The following is a 14,331-nucleotide window of genomic DNA, read 5'->3' as shown; positions in this document are numbered from 1 at the left end:
TCCACAGCAATGCTGTACGTGCTATACCCATCCAGCTTTTCCAGATCTCCCTAACAAGTCGTAATGGATCCTCCATGTCTGCACTGCTGTGGGGTTTGTCATTCAAGAACAGAGGAAAGACGGATGTTAAATAGGTTCTCCAGGATTATATGATAGATGGCTCCAGCTGACTGCAGACTGTGAAGATGATGTCAGCAGGGAGACTAGAGCTGGCGGAGGGGGAAGAGCAGGCGAAGGTGAGTATCTGCTCCTCTGTTACTTTACACCATGGGGGATACTTTAGGATGGCCTTCCATAACTTGGAGAAACGGGGTTGGACCGGAATACATAGGATAGGTGATAAAAGTCTGATCGATGGAGGTCTCACCATTATGGTGATCAGCTCTGACTAAAACTCCCTCCTGCCAGGTATGACAGCAATGAAGGAGGGTTATTAAAAAGTTGCTGCCTAGTAAAGCTGGGTGACAGCCCATCAGGAAGCAGCAGAAACTGTCACAACTATCTCAGAAACAGCTGAATTAAGTCAGGACTCGTTGGTTTTCCCAAAGCCTCATACAGGCATATTTGCATTCCATATAATGTGCATATGTTTTATGCACATGACCCGGGTATAACGGAGTCGTCCACACTGTGACCAACCTTCTTAACCCCCACTTTACTCAAAGAACCACAAACACCTCTCCTTTGGATTAATTGGCCACAGGAGCCATTTTATTATAAAATCTTCCATAACATATAACATTCCAAAACCCACTAGCAAGAAGGGGAGATCATTGGAGCCAAAAAGTAATTATTGCGCCTCACCAACCAGGGAAATACTTGCCGCATTAGACAAACTAGCCTTAGTTGCCTACCTTCCAACACTGAGGCCTCCAAGCCATACCCAGGCTAGCCACCCCAACCATCTTTGCAGGGCTTGGCCATGTCAAAGCCAAAAGGCGACAGACCTACCTCCTAATCAATCAAAGGGGGGGAAGTGGCTATCTAGCCCCTGCCTCCCCCCCACCCCACTTTTACGCTGGCTCCAAGGAACCCCCCTTAACTGCTGCCTTGAATAGACCCATTACTTCCCCCCCTCCTCATTCCTTCCAACTGGCCAGGTCGGTGGGACTCTTCTTCTGTCCTTGCTGCATGTACTTCCTCTTCCTTCTTCACGGACACTCTGCACTGCTCCCGGCCTGGCACCTCCTATTATTTTCATGCACTTTCTCTCGCTCTCCTTCCCCCCCAGCACCTCCTCTTTGCATTAACCTCTTCCCTCCCCATAAAAGTCAATGGGATCAATTATTTATGTATTTATGCATCTATAAGAGAACTGTCCCCCCAGTGTCTTGTGCATCACGGTAGGGTGGTTCCTGTATCATAGACATTGGGATGAACCCATGTAGAGAAATCAGTGATCTCTGAGGAATATCAGAACCATAGCACCTACTTGTATCCAAACTTGTCAATGGCGATCGACACGTGTTTCGGAAACCTGTCGCAGGTGTACAAGTTGCGATCGTCCTCGGGAATGAGGTCCACATCGTGGAACAACATGCAGTCCCAGTCCTCGTCCTTCATCGCCTCCTTAAAGCCGACGTTCAGCAGTTTCCCCCGATTGAAGGTGAAATCGCCAGACTGAAAACAGAAAAGGAATATTTGTCAGAGGGGACCCCAAAAAACCCACATTACCTCCCTTCGTGTTTAACTGAATCTCTTAAATAGTAGTCCTCTAATATACTACTCTCAGGAGTAATCCCATACTAGACTAGTACACATGTGCCCATTCCCGATAGCTTGTAAGGGGAAGCGGGCACAGGATACAAAAAGTCAGATGATGTGCTATAAAATTGCCTATACAGCAATGCCAACTATGTGCGTCACTTCTAAGCAGGTGATGAGCGGCTGCAAGACCATCTATTGTTGCCACTTATCTATGGAGGATGATAGACTTTACACTATGAAGCCATTCCCTCAAAGTTACTATATCATTGTGTAGTGTGTCAAAATAATATCCTGGTCCAAAACCATAGTTATCATACCTGTATTGTCACATGTGGATGCACTGTGCAAAGCTGTCATGTCCTTTTCTGTATGTGTGTTACACAGCTGCAGTGTCTGAAGGGTTAACTCTCTAAAATCATTTCCTGTCAGACCTGTCCGCTGCTGAATGTATCTCTCCTACAGTGTCATGTAGCACAAGTGAGGTGATAAAAGTGAGCGTCAGAGAGCGGGAGAGGTTGTTGATGATCTTCCATCTTCCTACGCTGTTGGAGGACCCACATTGATGCAGGGGAGCTTCACTGCATTGAAAATGGAGAAGGAGAGGCTCCCTATGAGGATCTGAGGATCTTCCCTCTTCCCTGATCTGCTGGAGAAACTGCAGGGGCACAGGGAGACATCTCTGGTTTCCCCACGTCTAATATGGATGAGACTGAGAGACAGTCTGAGAGACTGAGAAACGCATGGGAGAACGAGTGAGTCACTAAAAAATCCCCCAGAGTAAGAGCAATCCTCCCCAAGCAATTCTGTATAAAGCGACCCACCGTACCAGGTACCCGTTCACATTACGGCAGTTATTTTTCCTGTGTAGCCGTACGCCAATAGGATCACCACACAGAGTTACGTAATTTTGACACCCACGCGGAGAATATTCAGGGGACATCTAGGCTAAGCCTTCTTCTAAGTGATTTCTTGCCAGTGAGTATGTGGAGAGGTTCTGGTCTTTTTACCTCCTCCAGAGTATATATTGTGTCCAGGTCTGGTGACATATAGATAACGTGGACTATAGGGCTGTATTGTTCCTGTGTATTTTTCCGCCCAACCTCTTCTGCCTGTAACTGCTGCCGTGAATCTACCTGTAATTACCTGTATGCAAAGTTTATTCAAGTAAAGTTTTACCGGGCCTCAACAGTTTGAGGACCCAAGGTACGATACAATTGTCCAGTGTTTATTACTCCGCCACATAGAATAATGGTGTGGGAATGGTGGCGTCACGACGTGATATACATATTGTGAGACGGTGACCGGCAAGGTGCTGGAGGGCAGGTATGTTTCGCCTAGGATGCTCTCCTATGCTGCTTTGGGGAGCGCTTGGGCAGATACGTGCCACCGAGCAGCCTGGGCTCGGTGGAGGAAGCCGGCAGTATGGTGTTAGTAGCATTAAGCTACTAACACGTTGTAGCAAGTAAGTGGCTCCAAGCCGCATAATCCGGGTCGGCTTTTTCTGGAGTGACCAAAGTGAAGGGTGGGATGGTCACTCCCACGTACCAGGTGAGGCTGGTACCAGGCCTTATAAGGCCTGGAGGCATATTTCTGTTTTCAGCCGCACTTAAGCAGCGCTGCTGTTTAGAGCCACCTGATTGGCTCTTCGGCACCACGTGACTACACAGCATGCACGCGCATTGCCTTCAGCAGCCGTGCACTACACACTACAGTTAAGCAGACATGCACTACACACTACACTTAAGCAGCACGGGGTTAGGGTTTAGGGTTAGGGTTAGGTTTAGGGTTAGGTATAGGTTTAGGGTTAGTGTTTAGGGTTAGGTTTAGGGTTAGGGTTTACAGTTAGTTTTAGGGTTAGGTATAGGGTTAGGGTTAGTGTTTAGGGTTAGGTTTAGGGTTGGGGTTAGGGTTAGGTTTAGGGTTAGGGTTTACGGTTAGTTTTAGGGTTAGGTATAGGGTTAGGGTTAGTGTTTAGGGTTAGGTTTAGGGTTGGGGTTAGGGTTAGGTAACCCTAACCCTAAACCTAACCCTAAAACCTAACCCCGTGCTGCTTAAGTGTAGTGTGTAGTGCACGTCTGCTTAACTGTAGTGTGTAGTGCACACGGCTGCTGAAAGCAATCCGCGTGCACGCTGTGTAGTCACATGGTGCCGAAGAGCCAATCAGGTGACTCTAATCAGCAGCGCTGCTTAAGTGCGGCTGAAAAAAGAAATATGCGGCCTGGAGGGAGAGCTGAGACCTTTGCAGGTCTGAGAGTCCTGGCTGGCTGTGTGCAGGAGCCATTTGGTTACCAGTGCGTAGACAGGGCGATCCATGTCTAGTCAGTGCTCAGACAAGCAGGATTTACTTTATGTTGGCCTGATGTTAAGTCCTGTATTTTGCTTTGTTTGCACTGAATTAAACCCAGGCTAAGCCTGGACTAAAGACTTTATCCCGTGTGTCACTGTCTCTGACTGATTATGCCCAGGTTGCTACCGATCCTAAACGCTAATCCCTCACAATATATACTTTCATAAGCATTACCCCTGTGTTACCACTCAGTTACACCATGACAAGGACTAGGCGTCCGGCCATACCCGCAGTGTTCATTTCTCCGTGACACTGCTATATTTGGCATCTCCAACAGGACGCTACAATTGTTGGACAGGTAGGTATGGCCATGCGCCTCTCGTTGCTCAGATCTATGCGTTTCAGACTCCTGCATTTCAGGTAATAGGAGGCGATGACATTTATGAGGACCGATGAAGGAACTAGTCATACACTACTCCTAAGACGCCAAATTGTAAGACAATGCGTGTCATTGCTGACGGCTGGACTGCCTCGCAGGAGTGGAATGTGGAATATCAAACACTGCAGAGAACAGGAAACTTGACCTCAATATTAAAGGAAAAAAGGCTGCTTTTGCGCTCGTCGGGATAAAAGATAAAAAGAATGTAAATATATTAATTTTATTTACATAAACACGAGCAACGCGTTTCGACGAATATAATCGTCTTTTTCAAGCTCAGAAAAAACTTTACATACAAATATTACACAGCACGTTTATATATAGTACTACTTACACGCTCCATATGCTTTCAGACTGGCAATCAAGGTTGTTCCCTAGGGAAAGGAAGGAGGTGTCGGAAACACCCCTCCACTCCCACAATTACGTCACTGATAGTTTAATTCAAACTAACATCACATGGAACGCTGTGAGCGTTCCATGTATTCACTAATAGAACTTTATTTAAAGCCGACCGGGAACACGATACGATCAGATTCACATTTAAATATATCGAGCCACACTTACTCATAATGTACTAATATTACTATAAACGAAATAGTATTTAAAAAAACTTTCTCATTGTGCATCAATATTCTTATTACTTATAGAATAAAATTTATAATATGTATAAATATATATAAAAATACATTAATATAACATCCATAACCATAATAAATTAATGCTTTATGAAGAGACCCTACGGAAACAAGTTATGATAATACAGTATTAATACATTAATAATAATTAATAATTAATAATTTAATAAAAGAAATAAATGTGCTAAAAAAATTTTTTCCTCTAAATTTTTTCTAATAATTCATTCAGTCCAAAGGGGGTTAATGTATTGAGACGATGGATCCAAAACATTTCTTTTTTTCTCAATATAGTAATAGATTTTATTTCGGACCTTGACCTGTCCATAGATCCTACTAGAGGATACTGGATGGGGGTTATTCTCCTGCCCATATACCCTACTAGAATATACAGGGAAGAAGTATTCTCCAATCTTGCCCATAGACTTTGCTGGACGTTATGGGGAAGGGGTATTCTCCGGCCCATACACCCTACTAGAGCAGCATATTCTCCTGTCCATATACTCTGCTAGAGGATATGGGGAGAAAGCATTCCTTTGCCTATATACCCTGCTAGAGGATATAGGGAGGGAGGTATACTCCTGCCCATACACCATACTAGAGAATACAAGGAGGGGAAATCTCCTGCTCATATACCCTACTAAAGGATATGAGAAGAGTGTTATTCTCCTGCCCATACACCCTCCAAGAGGATACAGACAGGGAACAATCTCTTGCCAATACATCTTGCAAAAGGATACGGGGTGCGGGTTATTCTGCCGATACACCCTTGCATAAAGGTACAGTGAGGGGGTATTTTGCTCAGGGCATTTGATTACTCAGTGTTATCAGCCACCTGCGTGATGATGTAGATCCCGTAGTTGAGCTGCTGCCGCTGCAGGAAGGGGTGGAGGTAATACAGGAGATATTTAAGGTGCTGCTCCCGATTGCGGTAAGGGATGATGATGGCAGAGTTGTGCGTAGACTCACAGTCAGTTGGCTTGTACCGACCTCCTTTGGTCACATTTGGGGTTTTTTGGACCACCTCTTCCAGAGTCAAGGCCTCTGGAAACTGGATGTGGATGGGTCCTCCTGGAAATAAGAGGAACAGGTCAGCATTATACTGTATACGCTGCTACTATATATACTAGCTGGAGGGGGTGGGTGGAGAGATACATCTGAGCTGCTGTTCTGCTCCGGCGCTATACATCCTGTTACATGCTACATCTGGTAGAGATTTTTTGTTTGGTCTCTGTACTGTGTGTACAGTATGCTAGATGCGACAAGGATGATGAGTGTGGTAGTTATCTGTAAGGCCACATGACCACGGGCACGCACGATTTCCCCGTGCAGAATCCCACAGCGGATTCCACCCAGCACGCAGACATGAGGGCCAAAAATACATTATACTCACCTGTCCTGACGCTGTGGGGCTCTCCTCCATCACACACGGATCTTCTTTCTTCTGCACAGCGGATGCGCTTGGGACGCCGGCGGCATGCTGTGCGCATGCGCCATGTCTTTTTTTTTTGTTAAACTCTTGCCTTTCCCATGGTCTGTGGCACATCTGCAGCAGTTCTGGATGGCTTCCATTAACTTTAGTGGAAGCCGTCCGTGCCGGAGAACTGCAGAAAATGGAGCATGCTGCATTTTGTTTCCTGCACTTACGATCCACACGCCAGGGGAAAAAATGACATCCGCAGGTATTTAAATACCTGCGGATGCCCAATGCTAGTGTATGGGCATATTGAACTGTGGATCACCCGTTGCGGATTCACCAATTCAATTATGCCAGTGGACATGAGGCCTAAGCATGTTACAAGGGGTTTCACCAGCACTTTCCCAAACAACATCTGCAGTGGTGAACTGATATTATTAAGTGGGATGATAATTTGTCGTGACGCCAGTGCTATACAACACAGAGTTGTGAGAGTAAGAATCAGGCAGAGACTGAAGCTTGCAGTAGAACCACGTTGCAATGGTTTATTTAACTCCACAGGTTTGAAACATCCACTAAACTTGACATTTCACCTTAAAGACTGTGTGTAGGAGTTCTGAAGACTATTCATATACACACAATAGACTGGCTATTTTTTTCTGTGTATAAGATCAATAAGCTAGTCCCTCTGGGTTTATAAATGCCACTTATGTTGGCTTTTCCAGCTGATCATTGCTTTACCGGCAAATTGAACCTAATTTTGGACACATTCTTGGATTTATTAATTGATGAACTGAGGAGGTTGATCTTAGATCACTGCATTTAAAATCTAGTATGTCTATTAAGGAAGTCACAGGAGGATTGAGAAGCTAAAGAGGGATCTGGGAGAGTATAGTAGGGGCATTACAGGACTCTAGGATGTAAAAAAACAGACACATAGGCACCTAAACAACCAAGTACAAATTAACAAAGTGAGATCACACAATACCTGCACATCCTGTTTGCAGAATTCCCACCAAAATTATAGAATAACTCATAATTTCAACAATTGAATTAACCAATCAAAGACCATAATCAGAAAAGTTACATGTTTACCAACAACAAATTGAATAAAAATGGGAAGGGCCTAGATGAAAGACTACACATAGGGAGACATAATTTCACCCCTCCATTTACTTTCCACTCCAGTCCTCACAGAACCTTGTCCAAAAATGCCATATACCATTTACCATCTAATTCTATTTTGTAATTTCCCACCATTTACTCACTATCTTCATCCATATATCTGCTGTACAAAAAAAATCAGTTTTTAAATTGACATAATTGGCAAAAAATGAAAATCGTAATTTTTTCTTTCTGCTTTGCTTAGATTCATTCAAAAACTGTAGGGTTAGAATACATAGTACACCCCTAGATGATTTAATTAAGGGGCCTAGTTTTGGGTCGCTAAAAATGGGGTAATTTGTGGAGGTTCTCTATCGTTTTAACCGTTCAAGGGTTTAGAAGTGTGCTATGGGGCCTAAAACGCCTTCAAGTAAAATGTCTGCTTGACATAGTTGTGCATAGGCTCATTTTGTATGGGACATCCTGGAGTTTCTATTGTTACTATTAGACTGACCTGATGTTCGCTATGTGAACATAAAATGTTTGGAAAAATGGTTGTTGGGAACTTCGAAATCGATTGGCGATTATTCAGTGGCACTTTGTATTTGGAGCAGATATCTAATATAAAAAATCCTCCAGGTGTCTCTCTGTATCTGTCTATTTCTCTCTCATTTGGTCTCTCTCAGTCTGTCAGTCTCTCAGTCTGTATGTCTCTCTCTGTCTGAGCAATGCATCACTCTCTCTAGCAGCGCCGAGAGAGAGTCTTTCTTTATCTTTCTCTCTATGTTTCTCTCTATGTCATATTTATCTCTATATATATATATATATATATATATATCTCTTGATCTATTTCTCTCATATCTACCTATCTATCTCATATCTATTCATCTACTGGGTTTGTCAAAAATAAGACCTATCCTGATAATAAGCCCTACCCCGCTTTTCAGGGGGAGGGGGATTGAAACACAAGTCCTCCCTCCGAAAATAAGCCCTAGCTAGACTAGATAAAAAGAAAACGCAATACTCACCTCGTAGCCAGCGTCTGTGCCCCCCACATGATGGTCTCCCCGGCGGTGCGGCAAGCTACTCTGTAATCCTCTCCACTGTCATCTCTCCCTGCTAAACAGGGCTTTGAATTCCCATGCCTCCAGTAAGTAAGTGCTGTGATTGGATCAAGTGCAAGCCAATCACAGCTGGTGCTCGATCATTCAGTGAATGATATCCCTGAATGGCTGTGATAGGTTCATCGAGCTCCGGCTGTGATTGGCTGGCGCTTGATTCAATCATGGTGCTGACTGGCTGGAGGCGGGGGAATTCAAAGCCCCATTTAGCAGAGAAAGATGACAGCGGGAAGGAATACAAAGCAGCTTGCTGCACGCCAGGGAGACCATTGCATGGGGGACATAGATGGCAGCTGCGAGCATACACCCCCTCACCCCCCTGCTCCCCAAAACTAATACACTGTGCCTCTTTTGGGGCAAAATTTAATACAAGACAGTGTCTTATTTTGGGGGAAACCCCTATCTATCTATCTTGCTAGCTCTCTCATATCTATCTTCTATCTATCATATCTCTATCTCTGTGTCTTTCAGATCTCTCTCTCATCTCACTCTCTCCTAAATCTATATATTGCTGGTATAAGATATACATCTGTCTAATGGGAAGTTACATTATATAGGGCTGCACTTACGTTTGTGATTAGCATTGAATAATCGAGTTGTCACCCCTTTACTTTTCCTATTTAGGACTTAAAGAATGGCCATGCCAAATTTCATGTTTGTATGACACTGGGAAGTTAGAGAATTAGATTAGGTACACATTAGGGATGCTAATACTTTTGCACTTAGCATTGAATAATTGAGTTGTGACCCTTTTACTTTTCCTATGTAGGACCTAAAGAATGGTTATTGCAAATGTAATATTTGTACGACACTGAGAAGTTACATTACATAGGGGTGCCAATATTTTTGCACTTAGCATTGAATAATCAAGTTGTGACTCCTTTACTACTTTTCCCATTTAGGACCTATAGAATGGTTGTGCCAAATTTCATGTTTGCAAGACCCTGGGAGGTTAGAGAATTAGATTAGGTACACAGGGATGCCAATACTTTTGCACTTAGCATTAAATTTTTAGGTTGTGACCCCTTTACTTTTCCTATTTCGGACCTAAAGAAGGATCGTACCAAATTTCATGTCTGTACAACACCGGGAAGTTACATTACATAGGAGTGCCAATACTTTTGCATATAGCATTGAATAATTAAGTTGTGACCCCTTTACTTTTCCTATTTCGGACCTAAAGAATGGTCATGCCAAATGTCACTTTGTTATGACATCGGGAAGTTACATTACATAGGGGTGCCAATAATTTTGCACTTAGCATTAAATAATCAAGTTGTGAACCCTTTACTCTTCCTATTTAGGACCAAAGGAATGCTCCTGTCAAATTTCGTTTGTACAACATCGGGAAAAGTAAAGTGGTCACAATTCGAAAATTCACTGCTAAGAAGAAAAGTATTAACACTGAATTTTAAAGTTGTGAGCCCTTTACTTCCCATTTTAGGACCTAAAGAATGCTCCTGCCAAATTTCATGTTTGTACAACATTGGGAAGTTAGAGAATTTGATTTGGTAGAGGAGCGTTAGATTCTTCTCAGGCTGCATGTTCCAATGTTCCTCTGCAGAATGTGCCATCCCTCTAATTTCGTTTAGGTCCTAAAGAATAATTGTGCCAAATTTCACACCTGTACGACATCGGTAAGTTAGATTACATAGGATTGCACTTACATTTGCAATTAGCGTTGAATAATCGAGTTATGACCCCTTTAATTTTCCTATTTAGGACTTAAAGAATGCTCCTGCCAAATTTCATGTTTATATGACACCGGGAAGTTACATTACATACGCAGGCACTTACTTTTGCAATTAGCATTGAAAAATCGAGTTGTGACCCCTTTACTTTTTCTAGTTAGGATCTAAAGAATGGTTGTGCCAAAATTCATGTTTGTACAATACCGGGAAGTTAGAAAATTAGATCAGAAACATTACACAGCGGTGCAAATACTTTGGCACTTTGCATTAAATAATTGAGTTGTGACCTTTTTACTTTTCCTATTTAGGACCTAAAGAATGGCTTTGCCAAATTTCATGTTTGTACGACACCGGGAAGTTAGAGAATTGGTGTTGAATCAGTCAGTTAGGGCGTTCACACACATGCATATATATATATATATATATATATATATATATAGATATAAATATATATATTAATATATATATATATATATATATATATATATATATATATATATATATATATATATATATATATATATATATATATTAGAGATGAGTGAGCACCAAAATGCTCGGGTGCTCGTTACTCGAGACAAACCTTTCGCGATGCTCGAGGGTTCGTTTCGAGTAACGAACCCCATTGAAGTCAATGGGCGACCCGAGCATTTTTGTATATCGCCGATGCTCGCTAAGGTTTTTGTTTGTGAAAATCGGGGCAATACAAGAAAGTGATGGGAACGACACAGCAACGGATAGGGCAGGCGAGGGGCTACATGTTGGGTTGCATCTCAAGTTCCCAGGTCCCACTATTAAGCCACAATAGCGGCAAGAGTGGGACCCCCTCCTCCCAACAACTTTGACTTCTGAAAAGCCCTCATTAGCAAGGCATACCTTAGCTAAGCACCACACTACCTCCAACAAAGCACAATCACTGCCTGCATGACACTCCGCTGCCACTTCTCCTGGGTTACATGCTTACCAACCCCCCCCCCCCCACGACCCAGTGTCCACAGCGCACACCAAATTGTCCCTGCCAAGCCTTCAGCTGCCCTCATGCCACGCCACCCTCATGTCTATTTATAAGTGCGTCTGCCACAGGAAAAGCAGGCACACACTGCAGAGGGTTGGCACGGCTAGGCAGCGACCCTCTTTAAAAGGGGCGGGGCGATAGTCCACAATGCTGTACAGAAGCAATGAGAAATGCAATCCTGTGCCACCTCCATCTGGGGCTGCACACGTGAGCATAGCAATGGGGAACCTATGTGCCACACACTATTCATTCTGTCAAGGTGTCTGCATGCCCCAGTCAGCTTCGGCCCACACTGCATGCCCCAGTCAGACTGGGGTTCTTTAGAAGTGGACACATGTAGTTACAACTCCCTGTGGACCCACAGCATGGGTGGGTGCCAGGAAGCCACCGGCGGTAGATAAATATATTCCATTGCATTGCCCATCACAGCTGAGGTAATAAATTCATGTTTAATGCAGGTGGGCTTCGGCCCACACTGCATGCCCCAGTCAGACTGGGGTTCTTTAGAAGTGGACACATGTAGTTACAATTCCCTGTGGACCCACAGCATGGGAGGCTCCCTGGAACCCACCGGCGGTACATAAATATATCCCATTGCAGTGCCCAACACAGCTGATGTTACGTCAGCTGTAATGCAGGTGGGCAAAAAATTAATTTGATTACTCTGTAGGCGAGGGCCCACAAAAATTGGTGTACCAACAGTACTAATGTACCTGAGAAAAATTGCCCATGCCCAACCAAGAGGGCAGGTGAAACCCATTAATCACTTTGGTTAATGTGGCTTAATTGGTAACTAGGCCTGGAGGCAGCCCAGTAGAAATAAAAATTGGTTGAGGTGAAAGTTTCAACGCTTTAATGAGCATTGAAACGTATAAAAATTGTTTATAAAAATTATATGAGTGAGCCTTGTGGGCCTAAGAAAAATTGCCCGTTCGGCGTGATTATGTGAGGTTTCAGGAGGAGGAGCAGGCGAAGGAGGAGGCATATTATACACACATAGATGAAGCAAAAAGGTCCCCGTTTTGGATGGTGATAGAGAACGATGCTTCCATCCCCGGGTGCAGCCTACGTATTGTTTAGGTATCGCTGCTGTCCGCTGGTGGAGAAGAGAAGTCTGGGGAAATCCAGGCTTTGTTCATCTTGATGAGTGTAAGCCTGTCGGCACTGTCGGTTGACAGGTGTGTACGCTTATCCGTAATGATTCCCCCAGCCACACTAAACACACTCTCTGACAAGACGCTAGCCGCAGGACAAGCAAGCACCTCCAGGGCATACAGCGCGAGTTCAGGCCACGTGTCCAGCTTCGACACCCAGTAGTTGAGGGGGCAGAGGCGTCACCGAGGATGGTCGTGCGATCGGCTACGTACTCCCTCACCATCCTTTTACAGTGCTCCCGCCAACTTAGCCTTGACTGGGGACCAGTGACACAGTCTTGCTGGGGAGCCATAAAGCAGTCAAAGGCCTTAGAGAGTGTTCCCCTGCCTGCGCTGTACATGCTGCCTGATCTCTGCGCCTTCCCTGCTACCTGGGCTGCGGAAATGCGCCTTCGGCCACTAGCGCTGTCGGATGGGAAGTTTACCATCAGTTTGTCCACCAGCGCCCTGTGGTATAGCAACACTCTCGAACCCCTTTCCTCTTCGGGAATGAGAGTGGGAAGGCTCTCCTTATACCGTGGGTCGAGCAGTGTGTACGCCCAGTAATCCGTAGTGGCCAGAATGCGTGTAACGCGAGGGTCACGAGAAAGGCATCCTAACATGAAGTCAGCCATGTGTGCCAGGGTCACCTGTACGCAACACATGGCTGTCCTCACTCGGAAGATCACTTTGAGGATCCTCCTCCTCCTCCTCCTCCTCCTCTGGCCATACACGCTGAAATTATGACAGGCAAGCTGCATCTGTACCCTCAGCAGTGGGCCAAGCTGTCTCTTCCCCCTCCTCCTCATGCTCCTCCCCCTCCTCATCCTCCCCCTCCTCCTCCTCTGGCCATACACGCTGAAAGGATGACAGGCAAGCAGCATCTGTCCCCTCAGCAGTGGACCAAGCTGTCTCTTCCCCCTCCTCCTCATGCTCCTCCCCCTCCTCCTCAACGCGCTGAGATATAGACATGTGGGTGCTCTGACTATCCAGCAACATACTGTCTTCCCCCGCCTCCATTTCCAAGCGCAAAGCGTCTGCCTTTATGCTTTGCAGGGAACTTCTCAAGAGGCATAGCAGAGGAATGGTGACGCTAATGATTGTAGCATCCCCGCTCACCATCTGGGTAGACTCCTCAAAGTTTCCAAGGACCTGGCAGATGTCTGCCAACCAGGCCCACTCTTCTGTAAATAATTGAGGAGGCTGACTCCCACTACGCTGCCCATGTTGGAGTTGGTATTCCACAATAGCTCTACGCTGCTCATAGAGCCTGGCCAACATGTGGAGCGTAGAGTTCCACTGTGTGGGCACGACGCACAGCAATCGGTGCAGTGGCAGATGAAACTGATGTTGCAGTGTCCGCAGGGTGGCAGCGTGCGTGTGGGACTTGCGGAAATGTGTGCAGAGCTGGCGCACCTTTCCGAGCAGGTATGACAAGTGTGGGTAGCTTTTCAGAAAGCGCTGAACTCCCAAATTAAAGACATGGGCCAGGCATGGCACGTACGTGAGGCTGCCGAGCTGCAGAGCCGCCACCAGGTTACGGCCGTTGTCACACACGACCATGCCCGGTTGGAGGCTCAGCGGCGCAAGCCAGCGGTCGGTCTGCTCTGTCAGACCCTGAAGCAGTTCATGGGCCGTCTGACTCTTCTCTCCTAAGCTGAGTAGTTTCAGCACGGCCTGCTGACGCTTGCCCACCGCTGTGCTGCCACGCCGCGTGACACCGACTGCTGGCGACGTGCTGCTGCTGACACATCTTGATTGCGAGACAGAGGTTGCGTAGGAGGA

At 45.3% G+C, this 14,331-nt stretch overlaps 2 protein-coding genes across 4 annotated transcripts in view; both read right to left on the bottom strand.

Moving 5' to 3' along the window:
• LOC136633508 (uncharacterized) overlaps positions 1-14,331 on the bottom strand; it is a 767,630-nt gene that overhangs the window by 462,173 nt on the left and 291,126 nt on the right. The window lies entirely within an intron of this gene.
• The window catches only part of LOC136631953 (beta-1,4-galactosyltransferase 3-like), a 121,702-nt gene that overhangs the window by 29,688 nt on the left and 77,683 nt on the right, over positions 1-14,331 (bottom strand). For all 3 annotated transcript variants that reach the window (XM_066606472.1, XM_066606470.1, XM_066606471.1), the window contains 2 exons: positions 5,901-6,136; positions 1,433-1,620 (listed from right to left, as the gene is read on the bottom strand). In XM_066606472.1, coding sequence (XP_066462569.1) covers positions 1,433-1,620; positions 5,901-6,136 — 424 coding nt within the window. The remainder of the gene's footprint in view (positions 1-1,432; positions 1,621-5,900; positions 6,137-14,331) is intronic.

This window comes from Eleutherodactylus coqui, chromosome 6, assembly GCF_035609145.1.
Source record: "Eleutherodactylus coqui strain aEleCoq1 chromosome 6, aEleCoq1.hap1, whole genome shotgun sequence".
NCBI classification, from domain to species: Eukaryota; Metazoa; Chordata; class Amphibia; order Anura; family Eleutherodactylidae; genus Eleutherodactylus; species Eleutherodactylus coqui.
The sequence above is the reverse complement of the archived record's forward strand: the minus strand, read 5'-3'. Positions and strand labels throughout refer to the sequence as shown.